This window comes from Silurus meridionalis, chromosome 9 (assembly GCF_014805685.1).
Source record: "Silurus meridionalis isolate SWU-2019-XX chromosome 9, ASM1480568v1, whole genome shotgun sequence".
Taxonomy (NCBI): Eukaryota; Metazoa; Chordata; class Actinopteri; order Siluriformes; family Siluridae; genus Silurus; species Silurus meridionalis.
This window is the reverse complement of record NC_060892.1, coordinates 8,153,928-8,176,799: the sequence shown is the minus strand read 5'-3', so window position 1 is coordinate 8,176,799 and position 22,872 is coordinate 8,153,928. Positions and strand designations below refer to the sequence as shown.

At 35.4% G+C, this 22,872-nt stretch overlaps 1 protein-coding gene across 2 annotated transcripts in view; it reads right to left on the bottom strand.

Moving 5' to 3' along the window:
* The window catches only part of adamtsl3 (ADAMTS-like 3), a 200,041-nt gene that overhangs the window by 99,640 nt on the left and 77,529 nt on the right, over positions 1–22,872 (bottom strand). For both annotated transcript variants that reach the window (XM_046857561.1, XM_046857562.1), the window contains exon 4: positions 3,660–3,787. In XM_046857561.1, coding sequence (XP_046713517.1) covers positions 3,660–3,787 — 128 coding nt within the window. The remainder of the gene's footprint in view (positions 1–3,659; positions 3,788–22,872) is intronic.

Genomic DNA, 22,872 nt, shown 5'->3' with positions numbered 1-22,872 from the left:
TCACACAAGTTGTATTGTCAGGAAGTCTTTACACCACAGGGTGTGGGAAAGTTGGTTTCAATTTGCCACAGTCCAGAGAGAATACATGGTTTGAAGTTTGGAAAGGAACCCATGGTGGGTCATTAAGCACAATAACTGGTTGCCCATTGGTTGAAAGATAGCTTAGTGGTTAAGGTGTTGGGTTAATCTTCCGAAGGTCATCGGTTTAAACCCCAGTATTGTCATTTACTCTATATTTTACTCAAGTCATACTGGAAATGTTGACTTGTAATAGAGTAAGTTTTGCAGTGAGGTATCAATACTTTTCACACAAGTAGGATTGTCAGGAATTCTTTACACCACAGGGTGTGGTGAAGTTGGTTCCAATTAGCCGCAGTCCAGACAGAATTACATGGTTTTGAAGTATGGCAAGGAAGCCATGTTGGTTCATTAAGGACAGTGCTTGCTCATGGGTGGAAAGATAGCTCATTGGTTAAGGTGGTAGGTTACTGATCAGAAGGTCAGATGAGTACTTCAATTGAATTACCTGATACTGGCAGACTAATCAAGCCGTGGAAAATTAAGGACAAAAACTGGGATGATAAGTAAAATAATAATAACATAAAAAAGATTATTTAGGTAATATTCCCATCACACATCAGAATGCGGTACAAAATGTTGTTATTGTTTTTGACAATGTCGTGGTTGTTGATGCCAGAAGGGCTGGTTTGGGCATTTCAGAATTATTTTTTGCAACTTTCACACACAAAAGAATAGCAATCCCCAACCTTTTTTTCCATCACAGACCATTTTCAGACATAACAATTTTGCCAATGGAGGATTCTAAAGTTTGTGGTCTGTATTGGATTGTGTGTGTTTTTTGTGTTGTTTGGGTAATGGGGAAATCTCTATATTGTCACATGAAATAACATGCATATTATATTACTATTACACATTATATGATTTAATTATTAATTTAATTACATTTACAATGGAAATGCAGCTCACTATAATGAAGAATCAGTAAGAGCTTAATTTATAGATGCATAGAAAAACATTGTGACTAACAAGTGCAGAAAATTTGTGGTAAGTGGAAAGGGTTTTTTTTTTTTTTTAAACAAAGCACCCTGCAGAATGCATAAGTCAATCAAATGAAAATAAAATGAAAAATGTTAAGTTTTTAATCTTGCCATCTGGTACTAAATGAGTCACGGCCTGGTACCGGTCCGTGGCCCGGTGTTTGGGGTACCCTGTGTTGAATGAAATGACTTGCTGATCAGAAAGGTCACAGCACAATAACTAAACTGGTTAAATCTAACAGGATTGCTTTAATAACTCAATAAATTACTCTTTGCAGCTGTGGTGAGCAGAAAAGTATTTTAGAATGCTTAGGGGAAAAGCATTTTGGAACACACTGAACACAGGAAGCTGAGGCAAGATTTGGCATACGCTCACCAAAAGTGGACAGATGCATAGTGTAAAAAAGATAAGATGCTGATTTTCATTACAAATAACTCACTCATTATGTCCACCATAACTACAGAGGACTTTTCTTGACTGGTTTATTCTTACAGAAATGGTCATTGAACATCCTTAAAAACATTCTTCTCTCTGTAATAGTAATGCAATTGTTTAAAACTGAAAAAAACCAGCAACCAAATTTGTACAAAATTAAAAGTATGAATTATAATTTGTTTGACAGTTGCTTGAAAATGAAAAACAAAAAGATGAAAAGAACCAAAATAGCACTATATACTGTAAGGTAGGTGGGTGTTCATAGAGCAGCATCACACTTGAATTAGTCTTGGGCCAGGTGTGATCATTTATCAAAACCCTGGTATGGAATTGTGGCAAGAACAAGCAAACACAGTTATGTCCACAGGCCCCAATTACTCGACTTTTTTTTTTACATATGGAAAAGTTAAATAATTTTGAATGAGAAGTGTTAAAAAAGAGATGTTTGACTTAACTTGTATATTTTACGCAGAATTATTAAACACATTTAACAATATGTACATTCATTGGTCGGGCTTATGCTTGATTGTGATATCCTGATATAATTAAAATAAATTAAAACTGAAAACTAAATGAGTGCTTATGGTACTCAAAAAATAACAATAATGAATCTATAACATGGATTTGGTAGAATATTTGGTAGCTCTCCAAATGCTTTATAGAAAAAGCATATTTTTGAAAAAAGTTGTTAAAAAATTAGCAATTATTTGGACCTGTGGCAAAGCTATAATTGGTGTAGTCTAACTACTGTAATCAATGATAACATGGTCAAAGATTTCTGAATATTTTTACATATTTCACAAAAGTCAGTATACCCCTCATATTTCAGCAAAAATGTAATATATCTTCTCAAGGGATATTTCCATGAAAATTAAACTTGGATATATTTTAGAGTCGTCAATGTGCAGCTTCTGTAGCAGTATATATTTACTGTCCTCTATAAATGACTCAACATACAACCATTATTGTCAAAACACCTGGCAACAAAAGTGAGTAGACCCTAAGTACTGACAGCTGTAGGTCATGTTACAATGCAAAGCCACATGCCCTATTTATCATGTTCATGTTTTTGTCTGCTTGACATGACCATAAAAAAATTGTGTATCTTGTATTAGAGCAGTTCAAATTTGGTGCTTTCAGTACATTTCTCTCATACTGACCACTGGATGTTCAACATGGCACCTCATGGCAAAGAACTCTCTGAGGATTTGAGAATTAGAATGCAACTTAGGACACAAAGATGGCCGAGGCTATAAGAAGATCAGTAACACCCTAAATCCGAGTTACAGTGCAGTGGCCAGGGTCATACAGAGGTTTTCAAAGACGGGTTCCACTCTGAACAGAACTCGCAAGGGTCAATCAAAGAAGTTGAGTCCTCGTCCTGTGAATCAGGTGTAGAAGTTGCTTAAAAAAACAGTCAGTGCTCAGACCATATGCTGTACACTGCAACAAGTTGGTTTGCATGGCCATCGTCCCAGGAAGAAGCCTCTTCTGGAGCTGGATCACAAGAAAGCCTGCAAACAGTTTGCTGAAGACAACCTGACCAAGAGCAATAATGACTGAAACCATAGATTTCAACATGTACTGTGACATTCTGAAGCAGAACATGATAGCCTCCCTTCAGAAACTGGGCTGAATGTCAGTTATCCAACATAATAATGACACCAAACACACCACCAAGATGAAAACTGCTCTGCTGAGGAAGCTAAAAGGTGAAGGTGATGAGAGGCCAAGTATGTCTACAGACCTGAACCCTGTGGGGCATCCTCAAGCGTAAGGTTGAGAAGCGCCATGTTTGTGCAGCTCTGTTAAATTCCATGTCCATAAAGATTAAGGCAGTGTTAGATAACAGTGGTGCTCACACAAAATACTGACACTTTGGACTAACTTCTGGCATGTTGACTTAGGGTGTACTCACTTTTGTTGCCAGTTATTTTGACAATAATTGCTGTATGTTTAGTAATTTTAAGAGGACAGTAAATCTGTACTGCTATACAAGCCGCACATTGACTACTCTAAAATATATCCAAGTTTCATTTCTATAGTATTGTCTCTTAAGAATATATAATAAAATGGTTGCTGAGGGTGTGCACTCACTTTTTTGAGAAACTGTACATATTGAAGTGGACATGTTTGTGGGCAAACGTTGTAGAAAAATAACTAACCCTCCATTCAGACATCTCCTTAAAGAGTAAGAGGCTCCTCCTCCACAGGTGCGAGAGCAATCGCTCCATGTTCCCCAAGCGTCCCATCCATTGTCCCTCTCCTCATCAGAGCGTGTGGTCCTTGATGTCTGAAACACATATACCCACACACACACACACACAAACACACACAAACACACATAAACACCATTTCACTCCAAAATCTATCCAGAGACATGATTGTATATCAAAAGCCAAATAATCCCACATGGCTTCTTTCCTATCAGTAAAGACCAGTAACAAAAAAAGCAAAGATAAAGAATTACAAAAAGAAAAAAAAATAGGAGGCACTGGACCGAAAGAAGGCCAAGTTCAATTTGCAGTTGCCTCCAAGTGAACACGACTACATATGCATCTGCAGCATGACCTCATCGTATGCAGCGTTTATAAACTCAATGAGCTTTGTATCTAAAGAAAAGATCTCGAGCACCCTAGACACACACATGGATTTCCTGTACTGAGCACACAAAGGAAACTGGATTGTGGGGGTGTGTGAGGTCATAGAGAAGTCTCACAGACACATTTCACTCAGTAGGAGGAAAAAAGAAAGTGTATTTTACATGTTACACCCTCTCTTGTGCCCCCTGACCCAAGCAACAAGAGCAGCTTTCACTGAGATTTAGTAAAACTTAGAACTGGCAGAGAAATACAACATATGGTACAACATATGGTATCAGTAGCAAAAGACATTGTACTTCATTCTCTCAGATCTAAACTGCATCAGATCAATTCTCCTTTTTTCAAAGAATATAGTAATTCCTTATATCTAATCTTTCTGTCTGTGAGGCTGATGGCTAAAATTGCTGCTGATCAACAATAAAACAGTATGAAATAACCTCTGGCCAGTGACCTCAGTAGCCACTAGTCTGTTATTCTTATGAGCCAGAGTTTCTAGCAAAAGTGCAGAGAAAATTTCCATCATTAGTCTCATGAGAACTGAACTGATATATTAAATTGTACTTTAGATGCTTTGTGGTATAGGCTGCTGCAGTCCTTGCTGCATCCCACTTTAATACTTCACTTGATTGGATTGTGACATGTCTTATGGTTTTATAACAATAAGAAAAAAAACAACAAGAAAAAAAAGGTAAAATTACGAAAAAGAAGGTTTGTTGCTTGAAAGCAAAACTTTGCCATAGAGGGTTAAAGTCACTACTAGAAACCAAATTCTTCACAAATGTTCACATTTTGTACAGACAGGTGCCTCAGGGCAATCTGTTGCATCATGTTTTTACCTGACACTGAGATGGTGGTGATCATTTAATGCTTCCTGGCCTAAAAACCTTTCCAGGAAGCATTGGCAGCATTAACAACCCCAGTGTGGTTAATGCAGACAGATTTGGTTGGTAAAAAATAATGTCCCTGTCCATGGTATAAACCCAAGTAATTTTCTACCCTCTGATGTAATGATTTCCATAGCTGTTGTAATTGGTATGATCTCTTGCATCCCTTGCTGTGGGCATTATTTCCTTAAGGGCCAGTAGCAAGTGTGACACTCTACTGATTATATATATTGATGCAATTTGAAATCTTTAGTGTGTCTCAGATCTATATCTGGGCTGGATGCATGATAACGTTTCAGTTTGTAGTACTGAGGTGACTACTATCGATAAGACACGCATTAATATCATGTCTAGGGATTATGTTACAGCTTCAAAGCACTTTTAAATGTACATACAGAAGCTATTATAAATGAAATTGGTGCTTTGTGGAATAGCCAAGCCACCAGGCATTTGTCCAGGAGTGTTGGGTTCAGGATCTTTTATGGACACTCAAATAGTTTATATTACTTTGTGCTTGCAGCAGCCATGTGACTCAACTGTGGCAAAATTAGTGATGCCATATTATTAATTTTAGAAATTCTATCACCTGCTGTGCACTTTCTAATGAAATAGAAATGTGCTAAATTTAAAAAGGATTAAACTGTTTTAAAATGTATAATTTTATTATTATTATTATTATTATTATTATTATTATTATTATTATTATTATTATATTGAGCTCTCTAATATTATAGTGAGCTCTCTAATATGATTGAATGCCGGACAGACTTAAAAAGCATTTCACTGCATGTCGTACTCTGTATGTATGTGTATGTGACAAATAAATTTGATTTAATTTAGATTTTTTAAAAGATTTTTAAAATTTCTAGTTTTAGGCATTAAATACAAATATCATATTATGGTATTCCATTTTTCTCGATTATACAATACTTAAAAATTTCTCAGACTCCCAATCCAAAGCATGCAGTATAGATAAGGAATCTAAAAAAGACATCTTGAACACTCCTGTACACTCAGGACCGGGATGAGTGTTTCCTGTATCATCGTTCTCTTATTGGAACTGAAACTGATCCACACACTCTTGCAACATATTGTTCCTGGACAGTACTTCCACAAGAACTGATCTCCAGATCTCTCCTCTAAGGGGTAAAAACTCTAATTTATTCACTGACATTATTTATAATTCACCTCTCAACAAGTTCCGGCACCCCTGCCTAAGAGCTAATGGTTCCACCAAATCCACAGCCTTGAACATGAGCTGGGCTTTCCCTGAGTTTCTTATCCACTTAAAGTCCTGTGCATTGTTATTCCATTTACTCATTGAGACATTTACTTAGAAATGTCCTGAGGACAAAAAAGAACTTTCTAACTCCATCATAAGCAGTATATCCAAAAAAAATCTAATGAAGAGATCTTAAAGCATCGTGAGCACACAGGGGCCAGGTGAGTATGTCCTGGACCAGAAAACTGACCAGATGGATGAAATTTGGCTCTGTGGTACAGTATGAGATCAACAAGCAATCCTACATTTCCATAGAGGAATAAGGGATGAGAAAAAGATTATGGGAAAAAAAAGAGAATCAGTGAAAAGACAATGCATTCTGCTTTCTGTACTGGGACTGTCCACAAAGATTTATCCATCTCTACTGCTTTAACTTGTGACATATTTATCCAAAGCAAAAAAACTAAGACAGAATTACAATGCATGCAATTATGGGGAAGGGTTTTTGCCCAAAAGCCCAATTCCAGCTTTTGTGGGATTTTCCTGGTGTTACCACTAACTGGCTAATGCCTCTAAAACCACGGCCTTGAACATAAGCTTAGCTTTTTCACTGTGTTACTTAACAAATCCAAATTCCATATGTTGTTATTTCATTTACTCCATTTACTCATGTAGACAACTCTAAAGATGTCTAAACTTTCTTTCTCTTCGGGGGGAAATAAATACAGTATTTTGGGACAAATAACTTAATCAAACAAAGCATAGATATTTCGGATAGACCTGTTTAAACTGATATGTTGCATCTAGATCACTGAGGGTGAATGGCTTTAAAGAGCAGGATCAAGTAAATGAATTTACAGCGCCTCTAACCTTACCACTTCAGTGATAGGTTTACACTTCAACCCCATCAAACGGCTTGTAAAAATATTGAATGTTTTAGCACACTCTATGCTTACATGAACCTACTTTTATTTGCCACCATTGCCACGGCAAATGCACCTTGGCAATGCATCATTTACCAGTGTCTATTATCTTATCATTTGGAAATTAGATATCAAGATACATTCTAAAATAGTATACAAATACAACCTATATTTTGTGACCTCTTCATTTATTAATGAAAAGTGACAGTGGATACATGTATTTGGCTGTAGCATTGTGTTTGATATCCAGCAGTATACATGTGTTAGCCGTGTGTGTGTCCTGATTCCAGTAGTTGGACAGCCATGTTGGAAATTCAATAGCTTGTTCTACAGCAGCTAAGATTAAAGAGTCTATCAACAGCTGCCAATGAAAACATACAGTTCCACAAGACATGGGTTCAAACCATTGAACAGCTTCTAAGTTTAAGCATTTTTTTGCTCCCCTAACATTTTTCAGTTACACACACACACACACAATTATGCTATTGTGTGTGTGTGGGTGGATGGGTGGATGTGTATGGAATATAAACTGGAGAATCAAACTGTATTGAAAATCTTAACTTAAAACCTTTTCAAACTGCTTTATAGCAAACAATGGCAAATGTACATTTACAGCATTTGGCAGACACCTTTATCCACATTCATTTCATTCATACAACTGAGCAGTTTCAGGGTTAAGGGTCTTGCTCTGGGGGCTAGGAGTAGCAGCTTGGTGTGGCTGGGATTTGAATTTATGACCTTCGTATCCGAAGTTCAATGACTGCAGTAATGGTAGAAAGCAATCTTTCTCTACACCCTTGTGAACCCAAGCTTGGTTATGTTTATAATGTATGCTGGGAGATGACAACTAGTTTCATAAGGCAGTTTTAATTCATCATTATTAACTCACAAATCTTTTACATTGTGCATTTACAGTATCCTGCTATGTGCTTCTGGACCCAAAATATTAAGCCAATATAATCAAGGATTTGATCGCACTGTTTACAGCCTCGTTTGGGTCAGTTACATGTTTAAAATAGGGTTCTTTGTTTTAGATAGAGTTTATTTTTTTATTTAAATCCCAGTCCATCCATCTACAGGTGGGGAGAATTAAGAGAAGGTAATTAAGCTCTGTTGTTATTGAGATCTCTGATTGCAGTTTAGCTAGAGGCAGTTCTCAGTCAAGGTCCATTAATTATTATATAGTGACATCTACAAAGACTACAATGATGACTGATCTGTTAGTCTATAATATAAGACCAGCCAACATATAAGAAGAAAAAACTTGTAAATGGTCTATCTCTCTTCTCATCGTGTATTAATGTCTGAGGAAAGGCCTTAGTGCGAATGAGTGCATAGTTACACTGATAAAATTCTTCCTGTAAAACTTTCTATCCTGTCTCAATCCACAGGGCGAACTGAATGGCTTGATGAGGCTTATATTATGACCTTTATAGCTGCTATAACGTAACAGAGTTAAAGACAATTTGAGAATATGACTATTCTACGGGATAGTGCTTTATCATCATCAATATCATCACCAGCAGCAGGAGCAGCAGAAGAAGCATAAAAAAACAACTACGGAAATATATTTTTGAAAGAATGTCACTAATCCTTCCAGTATGGTATAAAAGACTTGTAGCATCCGGTCCAAAGCACACTAAAGCAGGTTCCAAAAACCTTACTAAATCACTATGTTGTATTTTTCCCTTCAATTTGTCCATCATCTTTATGTGATGTGGGGATTCTCTATTTGGAGAAACAAAAAAATTAACATTAAAAAGAAACTTACTTTTATAATTATTTATTGATTCTAAGGTTAAATATATAATAGTCATATTTCCTAGAAAATCTGAGTAAAATTGAGTAAAAAAAGTCTAAAATTTCTAGTTTATTCACATTTACTTTTCAAAGGTTTTCCAAAGAGTGTTCAAAGGTTTTTAAGCTTAAGGCTGTTAATGTTTATAAAACTGTCTGAAAATTTCATTTGGCATTACACTATACAATATATTTTTTTTTAAACAAGATGTGTGTTTGTATTTTCACTTGCTTGTGTGAATGTCTTGAGCTATAAAACTCAGAGGCTCAAGAACACACGGCTTGCACAGCTGAGAAGGATTGTTTCTGCTTGAAATGTTTCTAAATAAACTTGATGTAATTCACGAGCCTTGACCTTTAATCTGCTGCATGAATATAGGCGTCCTAGGGGTACATTTAATGTAATTCTACTTTAAGTGTAACTTGAGATCTAATTGACAGTTAAGATTTAAAAGTCTATCCATTGTTGCTGAAAATGTATTTATAGCACTGTCTGTAGTTTTGCCACTTTAAATATTGAGAACATTGAGATAATGTAATGTGTTTACTAGGGACGTTTTGCTGAATTGACATTTCTAGATACGCATACTTCTGATTCATTTATCGGCCTCGGTTTGAAAACATGCTTACCTCATGGAAATGTCTCAATGTCTGAGTAGAGATTTCAATTATTTATCCACACAAATTAATTATTCTATTAAAAATGCAGGTAGTCCCTGACTTGCGATAGAGATGCATTCCGATGACCCCATCGTAAATTGAAAATATCGTAAGTCAGGACGTGGCCTAACCCACCCAGGAGTCTTAAAGAATAGTGATCAGTATGATCAATAAAAATTTTACAAGTTACAGTATATAATCCAGCATAATACAGCAATTTACAGTACTGTGATGTACACTATACATTATGTAATGTAATGCAATGTAAACTATACAGCATATATGTATGTGCCAGCGGGCACGTGGACGAGCACGTGGAGGGCTGCGTATACGCTGCTACGTTTTCCTGCTGTGTTGTTTTTTTTTTTCTTTTGTAATAAATATTAAATATTGAATATCATTATACTAAGATCAAATAATTAAGTAACCCGGAGGCCATCTGTATTCTGAAAAATCCAAGTAAAAAATCTACGACTAAAAACAAGCCAACACTCGTTAAAGCCTGTCATTTGTAAAACGTCAGTCCACTTCTTGAAATAAGAATTTCAAAGATCTAACCTAAAGATTCCTTGATAGCTAATCACCATAAATATTCTGACTTTTTGGCAAATCATGAAAATCCCAAAGTGAACCATTTTTTAACACGGAAAAAAACATGTTTGAGGGAAAGCAGTCTTATAATTATTTTTACACGACGCCCAACACCACAAAGCAATGTGACTTCTGAAATCTGCAACCACTAATAACAGGAGTCGTCTGGCACCTTCACTCCTACTGAGAATTTTCTATAAAGGTGTGAGCCACACAAACTGACTGCTTGTGAGGTACAACCAAGCGAACAGGGTAGCCAGAAATGCCTGAGAGAAGAAAGAGAAAGAGTAAAAAAGTGAAAGAGAAACAGAGAAACAGAGAGCGAGAAAGCTCTACAGATGTATGACTCACAAAAACCCACAACCCTCAGGAGTACCCATTAAATAACCCTCAGGAAAATGCAGTGAAAATCTAACAAAAAAAAGAGAGAAGAAGAAGCAAGAGAGATGGATGGGGAGAGAAAATGTATATAAGAAAGTCAGAATTCACAAAAGCACAAAAACTCTAACAAAAGTTCCACAAATACAAAACAATGTTTGATTGTTGCATGTTCTAAATAAGTTGCTAAACTTATTTGTCTTCATTTATGGATGGCTTGAATTACTTTCTTACTACATTATGGATGTCTTGAAGTTGTTAAAATTAAATGACAGACTTTGCTGGAAATATAATAAACCATCTAATCAATCAAAGCATAATCTCTATAAAAAAAAACTCAAACCAATGATAGAAGTCGAACGAGTAAACTTCAAGTTACTGTCTCTCCTAATGCATACACTCAAGAGCTCTTTAAGGATACATTTTTCCAAACTAAATGGCTTTTCATGAACACTACATTCCCTAGTGTAAATGCTTCTCTGAAGGATTTACAAATACATTTGTTTGTATCGTGCTTGATAAATGAGCTTGTGGAGAGAAAAGAAACTGAAAAGAGCAATTACCCAGGGTTTAAACCCCCCACCCCCCAAAAAAATTAAAAATGACAAATAAATGGTTCCTCGCTCACATTCCTTTCAATTTGGCAGCAACATTTGACTGTAATTGAAGTGAACACTATAAATTTCTGCTATAACTCGGAAATATTTTTAACAGAATACAGACTTGGGCAAATGTTTATAAACACCTGACTATACGATTAGTATATGCTTTTTGAACATCCTATTCCACATTTAGTTCCTATTTACTGTTTGTGGAAACTTGTGCTCATTCAGCTACAAGGGCTTTAGTGAAATCAGGTACTAATGTAGGACGAGGACGTGCAGTCAGTGTTCCAATTCATCTCCAACGCATTGAATAGATGGAGCTCTATAGCAGACCACTCAAGGGCTTTTAATACAACTTATGTAAACCATATCTTCATGGAACTGGTTTTGTGCACAGGGGTATTGTTATGCTAGAACAGGTTTGACAATGCCTAGTTTTTGGGACACACTTTTGTTTATATGCAACAACTTTTATTTTGACCAAATAAATATATTGATGTACAGATGCTGGTAAAAAAAAAAAAAAAACAGTTAACTAATATTTCGTTAAAGTACATTTGGCTTGTAAACAACACTCAGCCTTGTGAATTAAATGTGTCTAAACATTTAGAACATCCTGATTTGGCAATTTTATTTGACTCTTTCTAGGAAAAAGATCCAGATCTATCAAACCGCAAGGGGATCTTCTATATAAACCCCTCTTCAAGATATTCCATTGGTTCTAGATTTAGATATAAATCTCATCTCTGACTGGGTCATTCTAAAATGTACAAGTTTTCTGTTATTTTTTGGCTTGTGCTTTGGGTTGTTTTTATGCTAGAAGGTAAATTTTTTTCCTCAGCTGTCTAAGAGACCCAGTTCCAGATAATGAGATGCAGCCCCAGCATGCTTTACATAGTGTATGCTGCTCTTTGGATGATACACTTCCAAACATATCTTTACGAATTACACTCAAAAAGTTCTAGCTTGGTCTCTTTAGGTCATACCACATTTTGTCACATGGTTTGGAATGATTGGTTTTGGATGTTTTCATGTGACAGGGAGTTTATTTTTCATCTAGCCACCCCACCCCATAACCAAGTGACTGTTGTCACATGCAGGGAGTGAGCAGTATATACCATAGTGACAATATATTTTTATTTGGCTACCTCCTTAAAAGTTTCCTTCTTGTATTTTTGTCCATGTTAGAGGGACATCCTGCTCTTGGAAATGTCACTATGCTGCCTCATTTTTTCCAATACATTTGTTCTTCTTCACTGAACCATACATTTTAACAGTGAGATCATGTGCATCTTATGTAAGCTCATTGCAAACTAATACACTTATGTTTAATTTTCTTGGATCAGCCTAAAGCTGCAAAAACATCTGACATAATTAATTATGAATGGTAAGGTGGGTCGATTTGTTATATAACCCCCTTAGTACATATTCCCATAAAAACACACAACAACGTTACGAACAGACAGGCACAACAGTAGCCAGTTATGGCACTGACACCCATGAAGTTGCAAAAACATATTCGGTGGCTATCCCAGGTGCAGGTTTCTCTAATGGGAGTTGACCTTCGCTCACTCTCCCACAGACCACCAGCGGAAATCCATCATCAATCACATCTTCCCCAGAACCAGATGTGTGTGTGTGGGTGGGTGGTAGCAAGATCAACAGGTCTGTGTGAGTCTTGTCAAAATGTGGACCTAAAGCTTTAGGGAATTAAAAACACTAACATCTGGATTGGCGAGAAGAGAAGAGAAGAGAAGAGAAGAGAAGAGAAGAGAAGAGAAGAGAAGAGAAGAGAAAAGAAGAGAAGAGAAGAAAGGAAAGGAAAGGAAAGGAAAGGAAAGGAAAGGAAAGGAAAGGAAAGGAAAGGAAAGGAAAGGAAAAAAATTGAGAGACAATTAAATATAATGTGGATGGGTTCCCCTTCTGAGTCTGGTTTCTCTCAAGCTTTTCTACCTCATACCATTTATTTTTTATTTTCTTTGCCACAGTCATATTCTAATTTTTATTCTATTATTCTTACATTTTTAAAGTTGCTTTGAGACATTGTCCATTGTGAAAAGCTCTATAAAAATAAACTTAAATTGAATTAATTCTTGTCCAAAGCAACTTACAGTCAAAGAATACAACAATTAATAACACAATTTATTTTTACAGAATTTTTGCATTATTTTAGTAATATCTCAAATCAAAAGATTACAGTAAAAGTGTGATAAGATTATAAAACCCACATTACAGTTTTTTCATCTTTTTGCTTTGTTATTGTCATCACCAGGCTCCAATGCTTTGATGAGAAAGAAAAAATAGCTATTTAATTCTTTAGTGTGCTTTTGCCATTCTTTAAATTCAGCACAGTATTAAACTGTGTCTTCTACTTTAAATTAAACTTTAAAGTAATTACTTTTAAAGTAATTACTACAGTATTAATTAATACAGTACTACTATTACTAGTGTTAGCAAAATCTTAGACATAATAATTAAGACTATTTCAGAAATATACATTATAACCTAAAATATTAAACCTATTCAGATGGTGGTGAAAATAAAAAGGGGATGGGTGACCTAGCTTTCACGCTAGATAGTGTGTTATAAAGTAGTTATGGGTCGTTCATGAACGATTCATTCATTTTGAACGAGACTTCAATGTGACTCAGGAGAATGAGTAGTCTCAAAGAGTGATTCGTTCCTTTTCTACTGGACGCGCATGAGCAAAGCATCACAAATCTTAGTAGGTTATGTACAGAGAATAGAAATGAGCAGTTCACCTTTTGACTCTTCTGGTTCGAATTTGTTTATTCATCAGTTTTTTCTTGCCACAGTCACCATGGCTGCTCATCAGGGATAAATGCACACCATTCACCTTGACTTTTGATTTCTGTAAAGCTGCTTTGAGACAATGTCTGTTGTGAAACGCGCTATAGAAATAACCTTGACTTGACTTGACTTGTCGCATGTATTCCATAGATGCTATTCACTGCATTACAAAGGAAAAAGAATTGAGAAGTTCATCTCATGAGTCCGCTGGTCCGAGTCATTCGTTATTTTGTCACATGACTCCCTTAGACATTTTGCACTTATATATGCAGTACATACAGTATATAAATTAATCTAACTATAGACAAAGTTTGAGTGTGTAGACGTATCTGCTTATTGAAAATGTAATATGTTATTTTATTTCTGAACAAAATTCAAAAAACCAAATCATTAAAATGATCCAGTCTTCCTATCACTATTATAAATTAATTGTAGGTTCACTGGTATCAGTAGAGCCAAATGAGGAAATTTGGCCATATTCTTGGTGATTCAACACTTTTTTCTAAACTTCCTCTCTTTTTTAGTTCCTCTCCCACTTTTTCTTTTTGAGTTGTTTTTTTTGGTCATATGAGGTCTCATCTGGCTGTGTATAATTACCAATTTTCATTGTCAGATTGCAGTCAGACAGCAGTTCTGAGCCTTATGTCGCTAATTTACCATAACTCCATGCCTCAAGTCATCCTCATTTGCTATTTCCTTTGTTTATTAGTTCCTGTCCTCAGTCATGTTTTCATTTATTTGATCTGTCTGCTTTCTCAGTGATAATCATGAATCCTGTGTTTAACTGTTTAAAAACCTGCCATCAAATATGACCTCAATCTAAGGACAAACCCAATAGATACTGATGCAGTCTGATGTTATATCTATTGTTAGAAACATAAGAATCTTTATATACATATTTCCATGCAAATTCTATATGGTTTAGCACAAAATTTGATCCTAATAAAAACAATTAACAATTTACAATTAACAATAACAATTTTCAAATATCTTTTCATGCTATTTTTTAGCAGCCCTCCCTTGCAACATCAGCCAAAAAGAAATAAATATATATTTTTTTATCAACCTGTGACAAACAGACAAAGTTAATTAACTCATCAGCATAGAGATCAAGGCTGGTGTCTGGTCAGGTTGTATGAGGTTCACATTTTGTCCAAGTACAGTTATCCCACTGTCTTCAGTGGCCATGCCAAGTGGACAAATTAAAGCCAAATGTTTCAGAGTGTCATAACTCACATAACACTTCATCACTTAGTGTAAATGGTATGGCTCGTCCAATTCAAACCTATGGAGAGGTTGCCTAAGTGATGACAACTGACACAAATGAACAGCATTCAGCAATTTTCTATACACCATAATTCAATTTTCAGATCAAATATTGGACTTTATCTTTTCTTTGCTTTTATTTTTTATAAAAAAACAAAAGCCTTGTTTTTATATTATTATTATCAGTATTATTATTATTCTTGCTGCTGTCATATAAATAATTTATAATGTTATGATCTGTGATGATGCAAATAATCTGACCCTTACACCCGTAGTATTTCATACCTAATAAAAATGGAATTTAATTACCAGGATCAATCTTAGCCTTCTTTGAACCAACCCCAGCCACTCAGTGCCGATCCCAAGCCCGGATAAATTGGGGAGGGTTGCTTTAAGAAGGGCATCCAGCGTAAACACGTGCCAAATCAAACATGCGGATGATCCGCTGTGGCGACCCCTGATGGGAGAAGCCGAAAGAAAGTTTCATCTTAGCCTTCTTTGTAGATACAGTGCCTGCCAAAAAAGACCCCTGCATATTTCTTTCGTTCATATGCAACAAACTAGTTCAAGGGCAAAAAGACTTGGACAGTAAATGACTGTAAGTAAGTTCTGTAGACAGATTAGGTTAAATTTGACATTTTTGTTTCAAACAAAAGAATTTAGGTAAGATGGGGAACATGAGAGAAGATGTTAGCAGAAACCTTACCCCCACAGTCAAACATGGAAGTGGAAGCTTAATGGTTTGGGATTGTTTTGGAGCAGGGAAGGTTGTAGACTTATTCCAGGTGAAAAGAAAACTAGACCAGCCCAGCTACCACCCCATAGTTTACTATCATACCGTTCCATCTGAACTGCACCTAAATGGAATAAATTTCATCATAAAACAAGACAGGGACCCTAAGCATACGTCCAAGCTCTGTAAGCATTATTTAGAAAACAAACACTTGGCTCGAGTGTTACCTATTTTGAAATGTCCTGCCTAGTCCTGCCTTGTCACCTCACCTAAATCCTACTGAAGTGCTCTGGGAGTGCAAGATCAGAAAGAAATAACCGATTAGCAAAGGACACCTTTGGCAAGTTTTCCAAAAGGCATAGCAAAGTATTACAGCTGAATGTCTGGAAAAATAAACTGTCCGGATGCCAAGAGTGTGTAAAGCTGTTATTTATGGGATTCAAATGGATTTTTTATATGAAATGAAAGGGTAGCGTTTGTACATTTTGTTGCATATAAACAAAAGCAGCATGCATGTGATAAAAAAAAAATTGGTATTTCCAAACTTGAGAGACACTGTATAGATAATCTTTTTGCAGATTTTGGCTTGTGCCTTGCCCCTGACTAGAAAAGAAATATATCTTTAAACAGTAGATTGGGAAGTCATTGAGAAGTTGATTGGGAAGTCAGGCTTGGCATTCCATTAAGGATTCGTTCTAGTAGGCCAGGTTTGCAGCAGCCTTCAGCAAAGCATTTACACCACAGTCCTCCACCAGCACCTTACACTGCACTGCTAAGAATGAAGCTCGACGTTCTATAATGTCTTTGTGCGAACGGGAAAGCAAGACCAAATAATCCTTTTGAAACCTGACCTTATCTTTTGCTGACGGAAAAGAACAATATAGCAAACTGATGACAGACAATTTCACTCATATGAGACACTGATGATGGTGAATGACAATTGCATAATGTATAATATGTATACACGGTATATACTGTATATATATATATATATATATATATATATATATATATATATATATATATATATATATATATATATATATATATATATATATATATATATATCACACATGCACACACTGTAAATATGAGAGAGAGAGAGAGAGAGAGAGAGAGAGAGAGAGAGAGAGAGAGAGAATGACAGCAGAGATTGATTAGATACATTGAGATGGACGGAGCTAGAGTGACTTAAACAAGAAACGAATATGCAGTCATCTTGATATTAACACTCAGGCAGTTTTATAAACACCACTGAAATATAAATATAATATATAAGCCACAACCAGCTGCATTTTGCATCATGTACAAATAACAAAAGTATGCTTTAAATCTGTATAAATAACAGTTGTTAGGAAATTTCAAGCTCTTTTCCTCATTTTATTGCACCTCGTAATTTGGTCTTTCCTACAAAATTTATTGATAACAATAATAATAATGCCAAAAGTCTGCATTCAGAGGCTATTAACAGCTGGTTAATTATAATCCTAAGACTTGATCAGTTGTCCAGAATGTTTTTTTGATTGGCATGCACACTGGGATAATCATGTGGCACGTTGAACTTTCCAATTTAACACACTGCAAATGAGGTGACAAAAAACAACAACCATTCCCTGATAGCTTTATTATTTGGATGAGCAATAACAATGCAAGTTAATTAATTTGCAAAGAAAGGCAGTGTGTGTGTATGTGTGTGTGTGTGTGTGTGTGTGTGTGTGTGTGTGTGTGTGTGTGTGTGTGTTGGGGGACGGGGGCCTTATTGTGAATACAAGTCTCAATCCACACTTCAGAATCCATCTTGTCGAGACAAATGTAATTAATATCCTAATAGGATGAATAATTAAATTAGTCCCCCAAAGCATTAAGTTATGAGACAGAGCTTTAACAGTATTAAAATTACAAACGTATTTCTATTATGTGAATGGGATTACTGTGCATGTTTCTGTAATTAGCTTCCGAAATGAAAGCGTACTGCACATCCCAAGTAGCACGTAAAAACCTGAACCAGCATTTAGTCTGAGCTCAAATTGCAGTCTGTTTAAACACAAGCACTATGGAGCCTTTCAGTTAAAACAGACATTTAAAGTGCATGAGAACTGCATGCCTTGGTCATAGACCAACGCTTTTAGCATCCTTTTTACCATCTGCATCCAACTAATAACACAATCCAACATCAACAGAGAATAATAGATCTACGGCACTGGGTAATGTAGACATTATAACTCTTTCAGGGTTTTATATTAACTTGAGATAAAGTCTGTCTATCGAAATGGTTATATTCACAGAATCATACTGGGAACAGGCTCTGGCACCCCTTGGATTTGACATGAGTTATGTTCTGGAACTTATTTGTGTAGCTGTACAGCTTTAAAAAAAAAAAACATCTTACAAACAACAATAAAAACACACACAAATATACCGTAATTTCCGGACTATAAAGTGCACCCATATATAAGCCGCACCCACTGAATTTTACAAATATTTTTATTTTTAACATAAATAAGCCGCACCTGTCTATAAGCCTATCTATAATGTCTACACTGATGTACTTTACACAGGCTTTAACGAAAGACATGTTACACACGGTGTAACGGGTAAAATATGTTGCGCATCCTTTAGGAGCATAGCGGTATTTTGGGAAAAGACCGGCACAGAATTTTTCCGGTATTACTGCATGTGTTCAAGACGAGGAATATGTCCTTAAGTTTCTTTGACTAACCCTTAACGCTGTTGCCAAGAAAAATAAAAAAGCACGAGTTTTGGAAACCTGTCTGTGCTTATATGATTTCTGTTGCAACTGGAGTTACAACTCGAGCTATCCCATGACCCAGACTCAACGCGCTACAACGGCTTGTATCTAAACAGTAGCCGACCAAGTAAGTCATTGTTCACTGTCTTCCTCTTTCCTTTCACAACAATTTTCTTTGAGAGTTTTTCTTTTGGCATCGTCATGCGTTTAAAAATCACCACCGTTTTTTCTTCCGATGCCGTGCAGCTCAGAACACAGGTCAGGTGTGTTTTTTTGTTTCCGTTCAGAAATTTAATTGGTCTAATGTTATGTCGCTTAGTTTTTTGGCTTGAAGTTTGTGAAACCGGGAAAAACCCAGGAAAAATCCATAAATTAGCCGCCGTTGTTTAAGCCGGGGTTCAAAACGTGGGAAAAAGTAGCGGCTTATAGTCCTAAAATACGGTGTATATATATATATATATATATATATATATATATATATATATATATATATATATATATATATTATGTGTGTGTTTGTGTGTGCATAGACAGAGGAGGCAAAAGTAAACACATCCTTTACTTAAGTAGATGTACAGATAATCATGCTGTGTATGAGTATTGAGTACTGACTATACTTGAAAGTTCTAACTCAATTTAAAGTCAACTTAGCAGTAGTACTTAGCAATTACTACTACCTGTTTTAGTGATTGGGCATCACATCATATTAATATATAATACAAAACAAATAAAACATTTTGTTGCCTAATGAATGTATGCAGGCTGAACATCCACCATATAGAACACAAGCAGAGAAAAGATGATGATGTGTTTACATCACTGACTCCCTCTGTCTCATCCACATTAGCCAGACTTCTGCCTGCTCATTGTAAGCTTCATAAACTAGCCTACGTATGTGGTGCGTGATAACCAGGAAATGATACACCAGTGGTAAATTGAAAAAGCTGTGCAAGCCTGTTTTGAAAATGTGAGAAGTTGAAAGAACAGATATTTGTGTCACAATTTAATGAGTAAAAGTTAAAAGTAAAAAAATTAATAGTAAAGTACTGGTACCAAAAAAAATCTACTTAAGTACAGTAATGAAGTATTTGTACTTCGTTATTTTCCACCTCTGTACATAGATAACAACACAATCGAATAAATTCTAAATTATTTATATACATAAATACATACACACACATTTCATTCATTTGCTATATGTATGTATATATCTATGTTGTTATACAAGTTCAAGTTCTGCTCTTTTCTGATGTGCATGTATCATGTATTGCGTTGTACAATGATGCCATTTTAAAAAAAATGAAAGGATAAAATACCGTCATGATGACAAAATGGTAATTATAGCGCACTTGCACAACAACTTGTTTGCTCATTGGTCATAATTGGCCATAAAATGAAACCCCATACCATGTGTGTGTTTTTAAATGTTCAAAAGACACAGAATTGCTGCAACTGAGCAGAGAAAATGCTAATCTCAGGGCGAGACTGTAAGTTAGATAACTGTATTGTAATTTCAATCATTAGATAAGCAAGAAAAGTCAATTTTATTATATATTAGTATTTGTGTTATATACACATCATGTTGTTTAAAGTGTGTAATGTATTTTTTTAGTAAGACCCAGTATTCTGATTAAAATGTTTGTTGAGAGGTTGAGCACATATTTGAAGCTTAATTCGAAACATGCAGTTGATTTCAGTCCACTTACAACATTATTAAAATATTACGGTTGAATGAATCATGCTATTTTTCTATGATCGCATTCGATATTACAGGAGTTGATTGGAGCAACATTGTGTCTGTCTACTGCTTTTGCCTTGCCATCTACTTGGAACAACTCTCATTTAGTATTTTAATACCCGAGGAGGTGAAGAAATTATGCACTGGTCATGACAGACAAATAAAAAATTGTGCTGTGGTGCTTGGTGTCTCAATCTGTCAGGGTTAGAATAAGGTTCGCTTGATAACTTTTTGTTCAAATTAGAAACAAATTTAGCAATAGCTAATAGGCTATTATTGGCTAATAGGTGTACATAAATTATACATACAATACATGTACTGTATTTTTATACATTCTTCAGGATTTTTGATTTAGCCCAAAATGTCTTTATCTTGGTCAGGGTCACTGTAGCAGTTTTAAAGTTCCTTTTTTCTTTGCAAATTTTTTTACTTATTGATGTATAGACATTTGCTTTTAAGGTCTAGACTGAAAGTACATAGCTTTGTGCAGCCATAAACATTTAGTGGCTTGTAAGCTCGAAAAAAGTGATGTTTTTACACTTCCATTAGGCTGCTATTGAAGTTTAACAGTGCGAGTGCCTGCTGTCCTTCACTGTTACCTCTCAACTGAGAGCAATTCTCAGCAATTCTAAAACTCTTCTCTCTAAAAATAAAACATTCAGTCTAATGGTCAGAGTTTTCCTAAGACCTATTTCAATAGTCACTCCAATACTGGGCTAAGAAATGGAAGGCATAAAGGACACACTCAACTGAGGGATTACGCATTTCATAACCCTGAGAGATATGAAAAACACGGTTTCGTTTCCATTTGATCTGCTTATATAGAAACTGGTTCTAATTCAAAAATAATAATAAAAGTATGAGACAAAAACTGTATGTCTTGATTTGTCTTGATTGTCTCCTAAATTTTTTTTTGTGGATTCCAACTGGTTGCTAGATGACAGAACATCTTTATTCTGTTTTAATTCGCTAGCATGTATTCCACCGAATGAAAAAAAAAACAGTCTCAATATACAGTGTATACTAACTATACTTTTCATATATTTTTCACAAATATTTTTAAATATTAAAACAAATCCTATCAGCTCGATGATTAACTCCTTTTCAGCTGGCGAGTCAGTTGGGAAATTGTTGTACTGTGATCCAGTCTGTCAGAGTTTCCCCTTTTAATGTGGGTCACAGGGTAATCACATATAAATACCTGGAGAGTCCCTATAATATAAGCACTCTTTTGGCCATTGAGCCAACATTCAAACTCTGCATCATGGAGAGAATGAAGAGCTAGCCCTAACCTTAACCCAGCTGTTATTGTCATTTCATTGCCCAGAGTAGCTCTAAACAGCTGGTGAATTCTACTAAAAGTCACTATCAATTTTACTTAAATAACAGCACATAGCAATGCTTGGTCTATAAAAGACTGCCCATGCAGGTCCGATTCCATTTCCTTTAACAAATTCTGTATACGGTACACATTGATATCAATTCAACTCCAACTTTTTCTTAAATCGCAGTCTAGCCTGGACTAAGAGCAATAATTGTGTGAAAAATGTAAACTAGTTTATGCCCACGCATGTTTAGTGTCCTGTAATTACTTTTTTGGTCTTGTGTAAGATTTTGGATGGATTTATATTTTTTTTTTTGTTATCGGTCTAAAGGGGAAACCTGACACAATTATAATCTCTGCACAATTAAAAAATGTGTGCTTCCACTAAATTAATGCCGGTATCTGTGACTTGTTTCTTAATGCAGGATTTGACCATGTTTTGTGGAATGAAGGTAAAAAATCAATCCAGGTATATTTATTTCCTAATATTTTTACTTCTGTAAAGTTGTGTACACTTCATTTTATTTACTCTCAGAATAATTTTTAGAGCTTGTTCATGCTGCTTCTGTAGCCAACTGTTAAAAGTAAGTAAAAGGTAACCTCTAAACTGAAAAGATGCCCATACAATATACCTATTGTAATCCCATTGTTAGAATCAAACAATAAAAAAATTAAAACCAACAACAATAACAAAATAAAATAAAAATAGGAAAATAATAATCTTTATTCCATATAGCACTCTAAAAAGTTGCATCTCAAAGCACTTTCCAAGCATAAAAATAGGAATTAAAAAGAAAATAATTTAAATATTAAAACAAACACAGATACATAAAAACACTAAAAGATTCAGCCTGTCAAATCTCTAAAGTTTCGGTGCATAGGAAGAAAACAGCCTGATCACCAATAGAACGTAAAAGGGTAGGAGATGCCTTGGAGTGTAAAAGTTGTGACAAGAAATGTGGAACCTTACCGTGTAGGTCAGCATAGGAGTTTTAAAATCAATCCAAAATCTAACAGGGAGCCAATGCAATGACTCTAAACTCAAATCTTAGCAGCTACATTTTGAACAACCTGCAATTTGTCTAAAGTAAATT